This window comes from Coffea arabica, chromosome 3e (genome assembly GCF_036785885.1).
Source record: "Coffea arabica cultivar ET-39 chromosome 3e, Coffea Arabica ET-39 HiFi, whole genome shotgun sequence".
Taxonomy (NCBI): Eukaryota; Viridiplantae; Streptophyta; class Magnoliopsida; order Gentianales; family Rubiaceae; genus Coffea; species Coffea arabica.
In genome coordinates, this window is record NC_092315.1 from 46,524,637 (window position 1) to 46,544,467 (window position 19,831).

The following is a 19,831-nucleotide window of genomic DNA, read 5'->3' on the forward strand; positions in this document are numbered from 1 at the left end:
TAATTTTATATGCACTGTCAATGTATATATGACACATGTGTAAAATTAAAATTGAAATTCAATTTACCAAGAGTTTACTGTTCAGGAGGACTGAGGATTTGTAACGAGGGACAGCACAAAGAAATGCTTTTGTTCTGCACAAGTTTGCAGAGATGAAGAAATTCTGATGCTCAGAGAGTAATGAAGTTCCAAAGACCTGTGTGCTTTTTAGTGATTATCAAAGGTAAATGAAGTATGTAAAACTTTAGTTAGTGTAAACATATTCAATAGATCTGCAGTCAACTTTTCCATGCCTTGCCTATAATAAACTCTCAGTGGTTCGTTATTATTTGTTTCAAGTAGTAACCATACATTGTGACAAAAGTGTTTGTTTCAAATTTACTGGATCAAGGGCCATGGTTAGTTAAAATTGGAAAAATATTGTTGTGCTGTATATGCAAGTGCACAAATTTTAATTGTCTGTCAACTATATAGAACATAAACTCATCATGGTAGCCAATAGAACTTGATTGTGTACTAAGTGATGCTTCTTGACACAAATTCATGGTACCAAAATACTGCATCTTCCACTACATTCACCTTGTGTTCATGTGATCAGGCCCCAAACTGAATATTTGTGCATTGACTGGCACTGAAAGTAAAATTGAGCAGACCTTGACACCAATTTGTCTCTATGTATTGTCCGAATAGAAATGAATCTGACCAGCTGGTCGGAAAACACCAGTGAACAGCAATAAACAGAAGCAACCAATCTTCTCAGCTCATGCGTTTAAGTTCAAAACTGTGAAGTTGCATTAGTGTGAAGATTATATAATCAAGTTCACACCAATCAAGGGTCATTTCCTTCTATCAGGTCAATTCTACACTAAGCAAGGATTATTTTTTGATATCATAAATTAATGTATTTAGAAAGAGAGGAAAAAGTAGAGAAAGAGAAGAAGAGAAACATCATCTGGAGTAATTAACAATAAATCAAGGAGAAAAAATAGCACAAAAGTGGGAATTTTGCTTCTACCACAGTAGATAACAGTAATTTATTAGAGTCCTCAGCTAAATTTTTGCTACTAGTGATCTGGATTCTGCCCATTTCAAGTTTCATTCTTCTGGCTTCAGCTCAAAGATTTTCTATGATTTCCAGAAGCACTTTCTTAGAACTCCCACCAACTTCATAGGCCTTCCTAGCTTCTTCTTTCACCTTCTTTGCCTTTATCCTCAGTGTTTTATCCTGCATCAACTGGACAATTTGATCCCCAATCTCCTCTCCCTTCACTAGATTCTCCCCCAGCCAACCCCAATGCCTCATCCACACTCCAAGGCCTGCCTTCTCTGTCACTTCTGCGTTCAACTTTTGGTCTCCATGTAGAGGCCAAGCCAATAGAGGCAGCCCGAATCGAGCTGCTTCAGTTACAGAATTCCACCCACAATGGCTTACAAATCCTCCGATTGCTGGATGCGCTAAAACTTGCTCTTGCTCCACCCATCCTTTACAAACTAGCCCCTTCTTCTTTGTTCTTTCAAGAAATGAACTGCCAAGCAAATCTTGCAGATCTTCCGTCTCGTCTTTGTCAACTTTTGTAGTCTTTATTACCCAAAGAAATCTGCATCCACTTCTCTCCAGTCCATTTCCTAGTTCTCTTATTTGTTCCTTTGACAATGCTGTTCTGCTTCCAAAGCCAACATAGACTACAGACTCATTTGGTTGGCCATCTAGCCACTGCAGATAAGAGCCAGCTTTCACGACAGCCTTACAAGGCTCGAATGGTCCTATGGGGAGGGAAGGCGGTAAATGAGCCAGCACCCTGCCAGTATTTACTGCAGCAATTGTTTCAGACTCAAGCCAATCAAAGCTATTAAGTAGAATACCCTTGGCTTTCGAGAGAAATTGAGCATTTAAACGGATGTGGGCTGTGAAAATATGATCTGGAGTAAAGAAGGGAGGAGGAAGGCTTGAAATTGGCACCGAAGCTAAACCCGGAAGCTGAATGCTAGAGTCTTCCGAACTTTTGCTTTCGAGTATCAAGTCAGGAAGACAAGCGATAAGCGAAAAAAATCTAGCTGAAGAGGTGGATACAATGTAAAGGGGGATAGATAATTCATCAGCTAGACGATTGATATCGGCTGCAACAACAAAGTCAGCGAAGATGGCTGATAGAGGCGGAGTAGATAAGGAAGCCAAGAGAGGATGCAGGAGATGAACTGAGCTACTAACAGCTCGAAATCGAGCAAAGAAAGGATCAGGTTTTTCCGCGTCTGCAAATTCGGATGGACTGCTGGGAATTAGGATATGAAAATCAAGCCGATTGATTTGAGGGTGGGAAGCAAAGAAGGCAGACAATTCGTTGGACTCTGCAGCAGAAACTGGAGGCTGAACAGCAATCAAGGTAACTCTGCATTGGCAATTAGGAGAAGCAAGCATGGCGGCCAATCTCAGAAATGGGACCAAGTGGCCTATTCCTGCACTAGGAAACAGAGCTACATGAGCAACTGCTCTCTTCTGGGAATCACCAATTCTTGACATTGACATTGTTTGATGAACTGATGATGCTGTATCTAGTCTACTTTGTTTTGGTGTATAGGTCTTCTATCCTCTGCTACCATCTTTAAATAGAGTAATATAATATCTTTTCTTATGAAAATATTTTATAATTACTAGAAACAAAAGAATCTCATATGGATTAACAATCTAATATGAACGTCAATACTCTATTGTCTCATTGTTGTTTTTTTTTCAAGAATAAATCATCCATTTTGACAAAAACAATTTTCTTGTGAGTAATATTAAATTCATTGGATGAGAAGCCTAACTCTTCATTTATTTATGATTAGGTAGGTTGCTTCTACAGTGGAAAGTTGGTTGGTTGCTTCTACGGTGGAAAGTTGGATGAACTTCCCACTGAACGCAGAACCATTACTATCACAATAACTCAGTATGGGCATTGTCCAAGCCTTATGGTCCAACTAACTTAAAGGCAACCAGCAGGTAGCAGTAACCAATGCTCTGTTTGAATGGGAGTGTTTTTCAAAAGATAGTCTTTCTAAAGGACTAAACAGTCAATATAGGTATAACTAACTTTAAGGCAGGTTGCTTCTAACTAACTTATAGGTATACTCTTCATTTATTTATGATTAGGTAGGTTGCTTCTACGGTGGAAAGTTGGATGAACTTCCCACTGAACGCAGAACCACTACTATCACAATAACTCAGTACGGGCATTGTCCAAGCCTTATGGTCCAACTAACTTAAAGGCAACCAGCAGGTAGCGGCAAGTGAACTGTTTGGATTAGTTATTTTTTGGGGTATTTTTGAAAAAATTTATTGTAGCAGAGTTTTTAGATTATATTTTGGGATATTTTTAGAAAATATTTTGAAATATTTAAGAGTAGAAGAGTTTCTAGAATATATTTTGAGATATTTTTTAAAAATTTTAAAAAAATTTAAAAAGACTAAACAGTCCCAAAAACAGTCAATATTTCATAGATTGAGTTGATAGATTGAATATAGGTATACATTAGATTGAGTTGATAGATTGAATCATGCAATTTAAATTAACCGTTTGTGATCATTATCACTATCATTATTATTATTTTTCTAGTATAGATAGTATAAAAAAGATTTAATCTTTTCTTTATTGAAAGTGGGTATGCTAGTCTCAGGAATGCACGTCACAAGTATTCTTTTCAAGTTAAAATTAATTTTGAATTATTTGTTACACTTGTGCACTGTTAGTCAAACTTATTTTTTCGTGGAGTTTTGAGTTGATGGATTCAAATGACTCATTTAAATCTAAATGCATATTGAAACTAAACTATTCATGGGGGTTAAGTGGAAATAAATCCTATGTACACTGACAATTTATATATTGTCACTATTGGATCTATAACATATGTATAAAATTTAGATTTTAAATTTAAATTTTACATAGTTGTCATTCATTCAAAATTGACAATATATAGAATATTAATCCTTTAGTGAATCAACTAACTTTCTTTTACTTTTTTGTCCTTCTCCTTCTTTCTCCTTATTCCGAAAATTCACGCAAACTTTTTAATTGTTGCCTGCCTGATTCTCATGTTAATACCTAAATCTTTTTTAACTCCAGTAATATTTCATTAGTTTATACTTGTCACAATCATCATTTGTGTCATGGTACAAAATTTTCTTTGGTTGTTTCCTTTTTCTTTTTATTTGGATAAACAATTTATTTACTAACGTAATACGTTTTAATTTTTATTACAATAAAATATTATTACTTATGCTTAAACAATAAGCGGGGACTTCAACCCTTAAACGTGGCTATGCCAAAGTCTATTTCGAATTACGTATTTGTTCACCATACTAACATTTACAGCTTTCATTAGTTGCCATATAATGTAATCACATCTAAATTTCTAATTCTTCTATTTATCTTTACACTCCACTTAACTAGCTTATTCTTCTACGATACTTATGAGTCGTTATTTTTTTGCATTTCAAGTACAAAATTGCAACACTATATTTGAAAAGTCCACTGAGGGTGGTCACCTCGGCAGTACCTTGTTGCCGAGGTGATCTCGTTTCGTCTCCTACACGAGCAAGGCCATTCCCCGATCCAGACCCCGAGCTCGGATCGGCCCATGGTCTCCTACTCGGATGACCTCTGCACCCCTGGCTACCATTTCGGCTAGACGCTGATGACGTCAACATCCCTGACACCACCCAGGACCAATGCTTTATCTGAAAAGCACTGGGTGATCTTAACGACTACTGTGCAGGACCCCCGTCATCCAGCCCAGGCGGCTACAGTGTCAGAGTCAGGCCTCCTGGCAAGAGACGGAGCCGTAATGTCAGGAGATGGGTCCCACCAGCATGAACCCCCCGTCCTGACCTCCACTCCCACTCTATAAATACCCCACACACTCCCAACAAGTAAGCACACTGTTCATTCTCATATACTACGATTTCTCTCGTTCCCATACTAACTTGACCGTCGGAGTGACACCAGGGGAGAAGCCCCGCCATTCACTTCGGACACGAGGATACACCTCACTTTATCTCAGATGAGTCTGTTTCTGGTCGGTTCAACTACCCACCAAAAATCACCTCCTCAATTGGCGCCGTCTGTGGGAACGAGATTACTGCTAAAATGAGATCCACGCGCTCCAGAAGCGGAAGAGTTCCCTCAACTGGGGCTGGGCAGACATCCGGAGCCCAGCAAGATCGTATCTCTGAGGAACATGGGTCCCCAAGGACCCAGCCCCACAATGAAGACGCCATCGCTAAGATGGCCGAATTCGTGGCTGACAACCCGAACATTTTCGAAGAACTGGGGAGGTACTTCAAGAGGCAGGGGAAGGAAAAAGCTGAATCCTCCAAGAGAAGACCGACGAAGTCCCCTGAAGTGCCTTCCGGCGAAGACTCCGATGAGGGGCACCTCTCTCGGAGCACTTCCAGGCGCGCCTCCTTTAAAGCGACATCCAAAATCGCTTCCATCTCCCGGGCGTTTTCCCGGGGCCTCCTGGGAAAACGAGCTGAGGACCCACCTCGGCGTCCCGGAGGCTTAGCAGCCGAATACCTGAGGGTTCCGCCCTTCACAGATGACATCAATGGGGAGATGGTCCCCCAGAACTTCAAACTTCCCGCCCTACGTTCTTACGATGGCCGAGGTGACCCCGAGGATCACCTCCGCGCCTTCCTCTCCGCTTTTCGGCTCTATTGCGTCCCCGACGCAGTAATTTGCCGAGGTTTCCCCATCTTCCTACAGGGCACAGCCCGAAAGTGGTTTTGGGGTTTAGAACCGAGGAGCATATCCTCACTAGATGAGTTGATAGATCGGTTCATTCACCACTTTGTGTCATCTCGTCCCATCACGAAGACTTCAGCCTACCTCTTGAACCTGCAACAAGCCCCCGGCGAGTCACTGCGCTCCTACGCGCAAAGGTTCAATGAGGAGAACGTGCAGATACCTGATCAGCATGAGCAGGTAACCATCGCTGCCTTCACCAATGGGCTGATTGCGGGAATCTTCAATACGGAGATACACCGGGATTACCCCCGCACACTTCGGGAACTCTGGGATCGAGTAGATCAGGGAATCCGGAGTGAAGACCTAAACCGCATGAAGCGAGAGGCTCAAGCTGCTCGTACCGGGCAAGATTCCCGGAGGAAAAAAGACGCCGGCCGAGTCAAACAAGGCCCCAGTGGCTCGTCGACTCAGTTCCGCGACCGCCGGAGTGTCTTCGACCGGATAGTAAAAGGCAGGTCGTCCACCTCGGACGCCGAGATGACGCCTCTCAATTCCAGCCGGACCCATGTCCTGGCCGTGATGAGGCAGAATCACCTCGACCGAAATCCTCCTGAAATTCCAGGGAGGAGGGATAAGAGGAACTCGAACCTCTATTGTGCCTACCACCGGGATGTTGGGCACGAAACTGAAGACTGCAATGATCTGAAGCGAGAGATCGAGAGTTTGATCAGACAAGGATACCTGAAGCAATTCGTCCGCAAGGATGGAGGCTTCAACCGAAGCGTCTCCCACCGGGAGAACCGGGGCCCCCGCCGAGAGGACAGGCGGGACACGAACATGCATTGCCAAGGTCCCGAGGATCGTAGGGAGGACAAGCAGCCTCCACGCGACGGATCACCGGGTTACGGCCCCAACATCGCCGGAGTGATCAACACGATCGCGGGTGGACCAACGGGAGGAGACAGCCAGAACTCCCGAAAGCGGACCTTCCGCCAGGCCGGGATGGAGGTGGCCGAGCCGAGCTCTCGGTTGTCCGAGGTCATCACCTATGGTCCTACTGACCCCGTCCCCGCCGCTTCCAGCAACCACGAAGCCCTCGTGATCGAGGTCCTCACCAACAACTACATAGTCAAAAAGGTCTATGTGGACCCCGGAAGCTCGGTAGACGTATTGTACTACCGAACCTTCGAAAGTTTGAAACTGACCAGGGAGCAGCTCACTCCGGTCAGGACCCCCCTCGTTGGATTTGGGGGACACGTGGTCCACCCCGAGGGTATGGTGTCCCTGATGGTGACCATCGGGCGTCACCCCCGCTACCGGACTATACCCGTCAACTTCGCGGTTGTCAAGGCGGATTCTCCCTATAATATGTTGATAGGGCGACCCACACTCAACGCTTTGAGAGCCGTATACTGCATCTACCACTTGAGCTTTAAATTCCCGACATCTGAGGGTGTGGCCGAGGTGAGCAGCGATGTGGGCACCGCCCGAGAATGCTACCTCGCCACCATTCAAGCAGCAGTCACGCCCCGGCCCTCGCCGAGGTCAGAAGAGAAGAGGCTGGCGGTCCTCTCCATAGACTGCATCGACCCTCAGAAGGCAGGAGAGCCCAGCAGGCTTGAGCCCGGGGATGAGGTGGAAATAGTGGTCTTGGATGAAGCGAAACCTGACCAAGTGGTCCAAGTAGGGGCCGGACTCCCCTCACCCCTGAAAGAAGAAATGATCTCCCTGATCAAGGACCACCGAGACGTCTTCGCGTGGTCTGCAGATGAAGTGGTCGGAGTGCCACCCGAGCTCATGACTCACTAACTCAACGTTAACCCACAGGCCCGACCTGTGCGATAGAAACGAAGGCACTTCGGCCCCGAACGTAGCAAGGCCATATCTGATGAGGTCGACAAACTCTTGCCGGCCAAGATGATCCACGAGGTCCAATATCCCACCTGGCTGTCCAACCCAGTCATGGTCAAAAAGGACACCGGTGGATGGAGAATGTGTGTAGACTTCACCGACCTCAACAAGGCCTGCCCCAAAGATTGTTATCCTCTGCCGAGGATAGACGCCCTCGTCGACTCGGCGATGGGGTATGTAGTCCTCTGCTTCCTAGATGCCTTCAAAGGCTACCACCAGATAGGAATGAGTGAGGAGAACCAAGAGAAGACAGCATTCTACACCGACCACGGTGTCTACTGCTATTCTACCATGCCCTTCGGCTTAAAAAACGCTGGGGCAACCTATCAAAGGTTGATCAACCGCCTCTTCAAAAATCAAATCGGCCGAAATGTGGAAGCCTATGTGGATGACATCCTCGTCAAAAGTCTCACCACTTCATCCTTCCTGTCAGATGTGAGGGAAGTCTTTGGTGTCCTGCGAGACTCGAGGATGAAGCTGAATCCCAAGAAGTGCGTCTTCGGCGTCACCTCAGGAAAGTTCTTGGGGTATCTGGTTTCCCACCGGGGAATCGAGGCCAACCCCGACAAGGTCACGGCCATTCAGGACATGTCCCCACCTCGGAACCTCTGGGAAGTCCAACGGCTGAATGGACGCCTGGCCGCGCTGAATCGCTTCCTGTCCCAATCAGCTGAGAAAGCTCTGCCCTTCTTCAAGGTGCTCAAGAAGGCCGATCAGTTCGCCTGGACTGAGGAGTGCCAGGCTGCCTTCGACAAACTGAAGCAGTACCTGCACCACCTACCCACCCTCGCTTCACCTCGGCCCGAGTAGAAGCTCTACCTCTACCTCTCCGCAGCGGATGAGGCTGTCAGCGCCGTGCTCATCCGGGATGAGGGCACTCAAGTGCCAGTCTACTATGTTAGCCGAGCTCTCCGTGGGCCGGAGACTCGATACACTCAAGTGGAGAAACTTGTGCTAGGACTAGTCCACGCCGCCCGGCGACTAAAACCCTACTTCCTAGCTCATCCCATCTCCGTCAGGACCGACCAGCCTCTACGACAGATATTGGTGCGGCCCGAGGCCTCCGGACGCCTCACTAAGTGGGCCGTTGAGTTGGGGGAGTACGACTTGTCATATGAGCCGCGCACCGCCATAAAAACTCAAGCCTTAGCCGACTTCTTGGCCGAGCTCACCTTCACGGAAGGTCGAGAGTCCACCTCCGCCATTGCCGAAGTGTCCTCCTCACACTTATGGACGTTGTATGTGGACGGATCCTCTAATGGAGATGGCAGCGGAGCAGGACTGCTCCTGGAGGGCCCCCAAGGAGAAGTGTGCTCGTACGCCCTACGCTTTGGCTTCTCGGCCACCAACAATGAGGCCGAGTATGAGGCCTTGATCGCGGGGCTCCAACTAGCCCGCAGGCTCGGTGCGCAGCGGATCCACGTCCGCAGCGACTCCCAACTCGTAGTCTGCCAAGTCCTTGGTGAGTATGAGGCCAAGGACGAAACCATGCAACGATATCTATCCAAAGTCCACCAACTCATCGCATACTTCGAATCTTTCGAAGTCCTAAGAATCCCCCGCTCCCAGAATAGGCGGGCCGACGCCCTATCCCGGTTGGCATCCACCTCATTCTCTGACCTCAACAAGACCGTTTTGGTAGAAGTGTTGAGCGAGCCGGCGTACCTGGAAGAGGTGGCCTGCCCCGTGAACACGGGAGAAACATGGATGAGCCCGTTCATCCTTTTCTTAGGGCAGGGAGTCCTCCCTGAGGACCGAGCCGAGGCGAGAAAGATACAGCGCAAAGTAGCCCGGTACGCCCTCCGCGATGGAGAACTGTATAAACGATCATACCTTGGCCCATGGCTGAAGTGCGTTACACCCGAGGCAGGACGCCAGATCCTTCATGAAATACACGAAGGCCTATGCGGGGCTCACGTCGGCCATAGGGTGTTAGCCAGGAAAACCTTACTTCTAGGGTATTTCTGGCCCTCGGTTCGACAAGATGCCCAAAATCTCGTTCTCAGCTGCCCATCCTGCCAAGTCCACGCACCCGAACTTCACCAACCTTCGAACCTCATGGTTCCAATCACCTCACCCTGGCCGTTTGAACAATGGGGGACAGACATCATAGGTCCTTTCCCCAAAGCAGTCGGGGGTTATACCTTCCTGGTAACCGCGGTGGATTATTTCACCAAGTGGGTTGAGGCCGAACCGCTAAGAAACATCACAGGACTAGCAGTCCAAAGATTCTTCTGGAAATGCATCATTTGCCGCTTCGGCATACCTCAGATCATCATCTCGGACAATGGGAGACAGTTTGCTGAGAACCCCTTCAAGACATGGTGCGAGAACCTCGGCATCAAACAACACTTCACTTGGGTCGGCCACCCCCAGGCCAATGGTCAGGCAGAAAATTTTAACCGAACTCTCTTGCATGGCCTCAAGACCCGACTACACCGAGCCGGATCATCTTGGGTAGAAGAACTCCCCAGTGTCCTGTGGTCATATCGGACCACGCCGAGGTCGTCCACGCAAGAGACCCCCTTCTCTTTGACCTATGGGGCCGAGGCTGTCATCCCTACTGAGATCCTTACACCCAGTCCTCGGCTAACAGCCTATGTAACCGAGGTGAATGGAGAAGAGAGGCAGTTAGATCTCGACCTCATCGACGAGAGAAGGGACACTGCCTCAGCTCGGGTGGCAACCTACAAGAACACCCTGGCCCACTACTACAATGCCCGCGTCAAGCATCGGCGATTCCGGCCAGGAGACTTGGTGCTTAGAAAAAAATCGGTTAGCCGAGCTGAGCCGCAAGGCAAATTGGGCCCGAAATGGGAAGGCCCTTACCGAGTTGTGAATTAAGTTATCGAGATGACTCTCTAGTGCCGAGAACTTGGCACGCCGAGAATCTCAGGCTGTATTATGTTTGAAAATTTTACAAAGTTATCACTTCAGCTGTTTAGTTATTTTTCATTACCAAGATGCTACGCATTCGTTATTCAAAAATAAGGGGGACAAATAGGGGACGAAGCAAGAAATCAAAGGAGCCGAAGTGAGAAGAAGTAAATCTTTCATTCAAATAAGAAAAAGGCATTACAAGAAGTAGTACAAAAGACCGAGGTCAGGAGTATTGCTAATAACCTCCCACCTCGGATTTACAAATAAAGGCCTATGATCTAAGTCTCTGTCTCGGCTTCTTCTTGGCCAGTTGCCTTCTCGGCTTCTTCCCCGCCGGGGTGAGCATCTTCTCCTCCTCCTTGAATGTCGGCACCCTCCTCGCCGACGTCGCCCCCAGCTTCTTCTCCTCCTTCCTCCTCGAAGACCTCGTCGAGCTCAGCTAGCCATTTGTTGAACTCATCTTGGACTTCGGCCAGGTTCCTCCCGGCTTGGATACCCTCGGCCATCCGGTCACACAACTCTTTGGAGTCCTCGTTATAACTGGCATTGTTCCTCAAGGACTCCAAGGCCTCGGAGGGTAGATAAGCTGCGGCCTCATCAATAGCCGACGTGAAGCCAAGCATGAAGCTCGGCCTTGACAGTTGGCCGAGGTCCCCTATGAAAGTCTCAGACCTCCGGAAGTCTTCTACAGCCGAAGTTCTCGCACTCTCGAGAGCCTGCTCGTGGGTCTTCTTCGCCACCTCTGACCTCTTCTGCTCTTCTTCCAGAGCCGACCTCAGGCTGTTTGCAGTGGCCTCGGCCTCCTCCTCCTTAGCCTCGGCTTCTTGGAGGCGTCTTTGAAGCTCGGACTTCTCGGATTCAGACACCACCAGCTTTTTCTTCAACTTCGCAACTTGATCTTACAGCTTGCCGGTGTCCTGTTCCTCAAGCAACTCACAATACCGATGTGCCATCTCGGCCACAAAGGCTGTGTTGGAGGCCGTAGTCACCATAACGCTCTGGAGCATCTCGGCCGGAGTCAGCTTTCTTGTGAAGTCCAGGTCTCTCGGCAAAGTGGACTGCATCACTAAGTCTTGTGCAACCCGAGGCTGGCTGCATCGGTCGTTGACCTTGAGCGACCAGTCCGGACACCAATGCCCGCCGGGGTGAGATTTGTCTTCCCCAGAAAACACTGGGGGGCATTGGTAACGGTTCCAGAGCGAAGACGCCGTAACCGCATTGACTGGAGCCTTCAACTTCTTGCCTCGGCTAGGTGGAGGTGGAAGTGCCGTGGTCACCCCCAGTGACACCCCTTCTGGCACCGAAGAGGCGGACCCTATGGCCGCAGCAGCCGAGCTGCTCTGGGCTGCCGTGGTGGGGGTGGTCATCTCCACCGAAGTCTTAGGGGACTGCCCTTGCGATTTCTTCTTGGGCGGAGGCGCCGATGTCTCGCCTGAGCTCTTTCTTTTCGACCTCTTTGCCACCTCGGCACCTGAGCTCGACGTGATGATGTCGGACAATTTGGTCACTGCACAAAGGACAAATATTATCATTTGCTATAGGCGAAGTGAAAACAAAGTTATGAAAGAAAATTACAAGGTATCTTAAGTTTTGTGGAAATGAGGGGAGTTCTGTCAGGAGGGATCACAGCTCGGCTAATTCCCCCATCGACCAGCACGGCCTCGGGGTGATCCCAGCTGAAGATCCGAAGTCCGGACCCCATCAATTTCTGAAAGGACTCCTCCTCGCGATCCCCCGCAGAAGGGTCGGCCTTCGATTTGATGGGTCTCCACCAAAAACCCCGGGGGAAGTCCACGGCCGAGACGAATATGAAGTCACGCTTCCAGTCCTTTATCGAAGAGGGGGCGCCGATGACTAGCTTCGGGATGGTTTTGTTCCGGTTGCAGACATAGAACCATCCCTTATCTGTCCCATGCGCCTTGAAGGTGTAACATCGGCGGAAGAGCTCCACGGTCGGGGTCACCTCTTGATGTCGGCAAAGCATCTCGAAGCCTACGAGAATGCGGACCGCGTTTGGGACGAGCTGGGTGATTCTTAAGCCGAAGTGACGGAGCACGTCCCGGAGGAATCTTGACGTCGGCATCCTCAGCCCGGCCTCCAACTGTTGAAGGTAGATGGCCACCGTGCCCATGGGGGGCTTCTCGGCCGAATCGTCCGGCCCGGGCGATGTCATGAGATACCCCGGCCTGAAGGGATACTTCCTTATCACCTTCCAGGCCCTGTCTCTCCCCACGCGGCTCCTGAACGGCATCTTGCCGAAGTCCAGGTTGGCAACATCTCTTGGAGCGACGGGCTCCGGCACCCCCTCGTCGTGGGGTATTGCGGTTCCGAGCTCGGTGTCGTATTCGACATCGGAACCGCCCTCGCTCATTTCTGAGGACTCTGACCCCGGTGCGGTCCCTGCCACTTCTTCCTCGGCCGATTCCTCCACATCGGTAGGTGCTGACCCCGTTGAACTGGATGAAGTCGAATCTTCCGAAGTGTCCGGCACCTCCTCGGCCTGGTAGCTCGGTTTCACAGTTTCCTTGTGGGTTTTAGCCGTTTTGGCCATGAGTGAATGATGAGATGAAGAGAAAGATACTTACTGTTGACTACGGAATCTGACGAAGTGGATGACTTCGGTTGATATCTCGGCTGGCAGGACTGACCTCGGCGACGCTCAAGAATTTTACAAGTCTGAGATTGAGAAAGAAAGTGATGGGCCATATGGTGAAAAGGACCCCCTATTTATAGGGAGTCTGGGGGAATCCGAAGAGGCGGCAAGAATGCGAAAAGGCTACCACGTTCGAATTCAAAAGGACGTGCCCCCCTCACTCCTCATTAATGACTCATCCTTTCAACTGACACTCTCTCTCTTCACGAAACGTCCTACTACCTCACGACGCGACGGTTACCAGTGACCACGTCCTGTCAACTGACTTGCCCACGTGTCCCGTCCCCGCATCTTCCGGAGCGGTTTCGGAGCCCCGACTCTTCATGACTTCGGCACAAGGAATCCTCGGTACCTCCCTAGCTCGGAGCTCCCGAGGCTTGGGGGGCTTATTGAGGGTGGTCACCTCGGCAGTACCTTGTTGCCGAGGTGATCTCGTTTCGTCTCCTACACGAGCAAGGCCATTCCCCGATCCAGACCCCGAGTTCGGATCGGCCCATGGTCTCCTACTCGGATGACCTCTGCACCCCTGGCTACCACTTCGGCTAGACGCTGATGACGTCAACATCCCTGACACCACCCAGGACCAATGCTTTATCTGAAAAGCACTGGGTGATCTTAACGACTACTGTGCAGGACCCCCGTCATCCAGCCCAGGCGGCTACAGTGTCAAAGTCAGGCCTCCTGGCAAGAGACAGAGCCGTAATGTCAGGAGATGGGTCCCACCAGCATGAACCCCCCGTCCTGACCTCCACTCCCACTCTATAAATACCCCACACACTCCCAACAAGTAAGCACACTGTTCATTCTCATATACTACGATTTCTCTCGTTCCCATACTAACTTGACCGTCGGAGTGACACCAGGGGAGAAGCCCCGCCATTCACTTCGGACACGAGGATACACCTCACTTTATCTCAGAGGAGTCTGTTTCTGGTCGGTTCAACTACCCACCAAAAATCACCTCCTCATCCACCATTTTCTTTATTCTCGATCCTCTTTTTCTTTCATGTTTCTTTGGTGCCATTCACTTTTTTATTTTCATTTTTGTTGGGGCTCGTATATCTGCAGAGTTTCCAAAGTATCTCCAATTATCGAGCCATTTTATGATGACCAAATTTGCAAAAGGACTTCCCTATAATATCAAAAAAGAATTTTTTTTTTTGACTGAATTGCATTCTTATTGTTTGCTTCCACAAACAACTGCCCTAACGCGTTCCGAGCACATGTTTAGGCTGCCTCCCTCTACCCAGCCCCTCCAAGCACCATTGGCCTTCTCATATTGAATCTTCTGCCCACAGCGAGCAGAAATGTTCACTTTCCACCGTAGCTAAAACCTGCTTTTTACTATAGTGAACTTTTTTGGGTAAGTATAATATTAAAATAAGACTTAATTCCACTTTTCACTCCTTAACATGTATGCAATTTGCACATTGTGCCCTAAATTTTTGGTTTTAGACATATTGTACCCTATACCCTTCAATCAGTTCTATTTGATCAGAATCGTTAGCACCGTAAGTAATATTAACAGAAAAAATATCACCCCACGCAAGTCTGATACTTGCAAATCTGTATAAGGACTAATTCTATAGTTTCTACTTTTGCATGCGAATCTCACTTTAGGGTACAAGGTGAGAATTTATTAAAAATTACGAGTATATTCAAATTACTTTAGGTTGAATTAATTTCAGCTTGAATTAATTTATTATAAAGTAGGAAAGTGATTCTAAATTCGTCAAAATAAACAAACAAGTTCTTAACTGAAGTGATTGGCTCTTTTAATTGGCTCCATGCGATAAAATTACCATTTTTTTTCCTCTTGGGGTCGACTAAATTGGTTGGTGCTTTATGCATGAATTGTTGCCTCAGAATTTTATTGTTGAATTAGGCATTTCGTAGAGCGTGGTGAGGAATTTATTTCCAAAAAGTTTGAGTCATATTCATTTATTACCATTTTTCTTCAATTTTAAGCCAACGATAATCGTAATTGAGTTAATAAACGTATGAATTTAAGCCAACGATCATTTTATTTCAGATATTGGCTAAATAACTAACAATAAGAGGTTATTTCAGGTTCTTTCAGAAACTCGTTTATTGCGAGTTTCCTTCCAGTTTTCGTTTTCAGATATCTCTCATTGGTGTGGCTGATTGCAGGAAAGCATCATACATTTATAGTATTTTTATCTTCATGAGTTGAATGATGGTTCAGATCTATAGGCAACAAATATCCTATTCCCATCTCTATCCTGTACACACTGTTCAAGTTTAAAAGATCTGGAAAACAATCCACTAACTAAAATACAGGGAACAACTTAATTGTAGATTTTGGCAATTACACGTTTTCCTGGCACATCGGAATGTGTATGTTACAACTTACAATGCCATAAAGTTGTAGAATTTGGCTCAAAGTTGAACAAATACTCGAGGTTTGTCTGCTAGTAACTCATCTGCTGCAGCTGTTGTAAGGCTGAAGCAGCATTGCACCTCAAACACTATTCAGATGACAATAACACCAGCATCAGCAAGTAAAAGGTTCTGGTAGTGTTCAAAACCTTCTAAATTTGAGTCATGTTCCTTATTGGCAATCTTCTACTACAACTTTTCTGCTAGTTGAAGTACTTGAATTTGTCTTCTTCTTCTTCTTCTTCTTCTTCTTCTTCTTCTTCTTCTTCTTCTTCTCCTCGTTAGTTGTCTTTTGCATTCGCTTTTCCATCTCCCTATGGATACTGCATAATTGAGGTTTGCAGTGGAACAAACAGAAAATTAAAAAAACAGTAAATATTATAGTAGATTGGACTTCAGTAAGTAAAGATTTTTTTTTTTTTTTGCAAGTAAAGAATGTTAAACTTCGTAAGAGTAAAATGTAAAATGGATAGTTTTGGAAGCACTTACATATTCCAGATGATTGGATCTGAAACTTCATAAAAATCTAGAATAATTTCCTTAATATGGGAAACTTTAAACCACTCAGAATCTGGTTCATTTTGCAGCATCCATTTCCTTGCTAGCAGATCAGAGTTCTGGATTTCCAGCTTCTCCAAATTCTTGAGGCCTTCCATTATTTCTTTGGAGGGAAAGTACTCAAGTTTTCGGCAATTGTAAAGCTTTAACTTCTGAATCGAGGAAAGATTCCCTATCCAATCTGGCAAAACTTCTATTCCAAAATCATATAAAGTCATTTCTTTCAGAGCAGGCAGGTGTTGAAGCTCTTCAGGCAAAGAATTCCAGTGTTGCTGCCCGACTAAGAATAGAGAAACAAGTGAAGAAAGCTGTTGAAGCCCTGTAAAACACGTTTGGAATGTTTCAAACTCCATTGAATTTTTAAGAGGACCCATCCCGAGGTCAGCCAAGTTGCTAAGTGTACCAAGCCCCTTGGGCATGGTATTCAACTTAGGGCAGGAAGTAATTCTCATGAATGAAATGTTAGGCATTTGTTGAAAATTTGGAGAAAACTCGATGAGATTTTCACAGCGTGTCACCCATAGGGATTGGAGAGACTTGCAAGACTCCAATACCTCACTTGGTATACTGATCAAACCTTGGCACATGAAAACTTTCAAGCTCTGAAGGGATGGAAAGCCTCCCTGTCCATTCAAATTTGGAAATAATTTGATACTAGGGCAGTATGATATCTCCAGCCTTTTGAGAGATCTGAGTGAACAAATTTCTGGTGGAAATTCTTGTAATGCCCCGCATTCCTTGATCTCCAACTCTTGGAGCACTGCACTGCAACCGGACATATGAGGAACAATGTGTGTCAAAGAATGGCACTTTATAATACATAGATGAGAAAGGTTGGTGTTGTTTTCCAGCAACTCATCTGGAAGAGAAGTTAGCTCCTGTACATCCTCAACATGGAGACTGGTGAGGGTGGTCAGCTTGGAATTGCATATACTCTCCAGTGGCGAGCTGCTCTTGATGGATTCAACCCTCAGTACTTTGAGTGCAGGGAAATGACTTGGAGCAGTCATCAAATCTGGACCCCGTCTAAGAAATAATCTCTCAAGGCTATTAAACGTCTTAGCTTCATAAGATGCGGAGATTTCTTCTGGTCCCTTCCAATCTAGTAGGCTTGGCATGCAGTCTATTGTGAGGCTTTTGAGTGCTGGAAAGAATGATTTTGTAGCTTGAGTTTCACTGGTGTTGGTATTTGATCCATTGCCACCGTAAAATGATGATCCAAAGCAGCTAACTTCTGAGAGGTCAACTATCTCAAGATTTTGGAGAAGCGGTAGGGTCCCTAGTGTTGGGATTTCCTTGCATCTTGTGCAGCTTTCCAGTTTTACCTCCACCAAATTGTTAAGTTGCAAAGAGCCTCTTTTAACAGACATCTTCATTACCCATGATGGGAATCTGTCACCTTTGAAGTGTTCGATCCTTAAGCTTTTCAGATTGTGGTAAGGCTCAAGGCCTTCCAGCACATTCTCATCGTTGTTTGGACCTTCTCTTTCTTCTTTTTCAGGATCAATCCAACGAAGCTCCAGCTCCTGCAAATTCGGTTTCTCAAATAGATTTGCTTGCTGAGCTTCCTTTTTGTCTTTCACAAGATCAAGATTTCGTATCTCCAGCTTGCCTTTGAGATCTTTCAAGTGCTTCAGCTCCCCAATTGGAGGACCACACTCCTTTCCCACGTTATAGATTGGCAGTGTTTGAAGGTGACTTAATCGCCCAAACTCATATGGCATAGAGAAGTACTCATTATAATAGAAGTGAAGATGTCTCAGGCATAGCAAATCCTTGAAATCTTTTGGGAGTTTTTTAAGAGAATTACATCCAATGATCCTCAATGTCTTCAACTTGTAAAGGTTGCAGGCAGAGTCAGGTATAGACTTTATCTTTGTCCTCGAGAGATCAAGGTATTCTAAATGCCTTAGCTTTCCAATAGATGCTGGCAATTCTGCTATATCTGCATCACAGAGGTTTAAAACATACAAGAAGTTTACATTTAACAAGTTATTGTCAGGTAAATTGTTCTTTAGGAATAATGTCCTCAAATATGTTGCTTTCTCCTTGGCAATCTTCATGGTTTCCTCTGTAAACGACTCCAATGCAAGGTGTTGAATCTGACGAATGTCATCTTGATCTCTTTCACCGAAGGTGATGCTCTCGAAGCTTGACAGAGAATATGCAAAATCATAGACAAGATTATGTAGTTTACAATGTGTTACTTTGTTGAAGTTATCCTTGCTTGCAATTTCAAGTAAAGAATTCTGCAACAAAGTGTCAAAGTATTGATTTCCTAATTCCTCCATCACAGAAATCCCCAACCCTGGGTCAATAAATCCTTCAGCCATCCAAAGCTGGACTAGCTGGTCCCTTTCTATAACAGAGTTCCTTGGAAACATCGAACAAAATGCAAAACATCTTTTGAGGAATGGAGATGGCAGATTTTCAAAGCACAATTTGAGTATCGCAGGGATTACATCTTCTTTATCTAATACCCCGCTTTCTAAAATTGACAACCAGAAATCCCTTCTTTTGTTTTGTAACAAACCTCCAAGTAAATTTGCTGCTAAAGACAGACCTTGACACTTTTCTGCAATGTGCCTTCCTATGTCCTTCAGGCCTATTGGTATTTCATCACTTACACCTGCCTTTTCTTTTATTATGGACCAGAAATTTTCTATAGATGTCTTTTCCTCATTTTCTGTGATTTTCAGGTCAGCAATCAAGAAGCCAACCTCCTGAACTACATCTACCTGAGGGGAAGAAACAGTTGTGACACCATATTTCTCAGAAGCTAAAAAGTCTTTCACTTCTTTATTGATCATCTCCAGCTTATTACTGATGCCTCTTGCTTTAGGCATCATTTCTTGGCGAAAGGCCTTCTTATCAGAGTGACAGGAGAAGAGACTTACCTTTGGTTTTTCTTGGTTCAGCATCTCCACCTCATGCTGGAGAATTTGATAGCCGAACTCTGCCAAAGCATTATCAGCATCATCGGCTAAATCAGAAAGTTTCTGCAGCCAAAGGGTAACGATCACAGCCTTGTCCTGCAGCCTCAGATTATCCTGTGAGACAGCTTGGATGTTGGATAAAGATCCTTTCAATTCCTCCAACTCTTGTCTGATGGCCTGCACAACATTAGTCTCTTCACTGGAGTGGGAAAACCAGTTCTCCATTAGGCATGAGATTTCTTGAGGACCACCAAAAACAAGGTTAATGTTTTCAGTAGTGACTGAGATTATTTTCTGCAGTAAAACCTCCACTGAGGCACTCATAAGCAGATTCTCAGCCATCCTTTCAGAGGCAGAAATGCTTTTTTTTTTTTTGGCAAGTTTTGAAGTGAGGAAGAAAAGTTTTTGCTGAGTGACTGATGAAGTTGCAAGGGCTGTGTATTTATAAGTGATTATCAAGATGAGTCCTGCTCATTTTTTAATTGAACAGATACAAAAGGTCTGCCTTTCCGTTCTATTATTGTTTATTACAAGAAGCAACCGTCCATTGTGACAAAGCAATTTGCTTTATCCATTCTAATTTATTTGTTTAGGGGCCACTGTCCTAAGTAGCTGAAATTGAACAGGACCAATGTTCTGGTGCTGTACATTCTACGATATAAAGCTTAAGCCTAATCGGTAAACTCATAGTTGTACTCTTCATACCTACTAATAACTAAAACTTCATTGTATTAGACACAATGAAAGATGATCTGGTTGATAAAACACTT

The 19,831-nt window shown here is 46.0% G+C and overlaps 2 protein-coding genes across 2 annotated transcripts; both read right to left on the minus strand.

The window, feature by feature from the left end:
- Positions 1-1,114: 1,114 nt before the first annotated feature.
- On the minus strand, positions 1,115-2,524 carry LOC113737726 (UDP-glycosyltransferase 13-like). The gene has a single exon (XM_027264908.1). The coding sequence runs from the start codon at positions 2,522-2,524 to the stop codon at positions 1,115-1,117; it is 1,410 nt and encodes a 469-aa protein (XP_027120709.1).
- Positions 2,525-15,454: 12,930 nt separating this feature from the next.
- LOC113736954 (putative disease resistance protein RGA3) lies at positions 15,455-19,480 on the minus strand. The gene is made up of 2 exons (XM_027264181.2): positions 16,057-19,480; positions 15,455-15,890 (listed from the first exon to the last, which is right to left on the minus strand). The coding sequence occupies exons 1-2, from the start codon at positions 19,401-19,403 to the stop codon at positions 15,740-15,742; spliced, it is 3,498 nt and encodes a 1,165-aa protein (XP_027119982.2). The 5' UTR covers positions 19,404-19,480; the 3' UTR covers positions 15,455-15,739.
- Between the last annotated feature and the right edge of the window lie 351 nt (positions 19,481-19,831).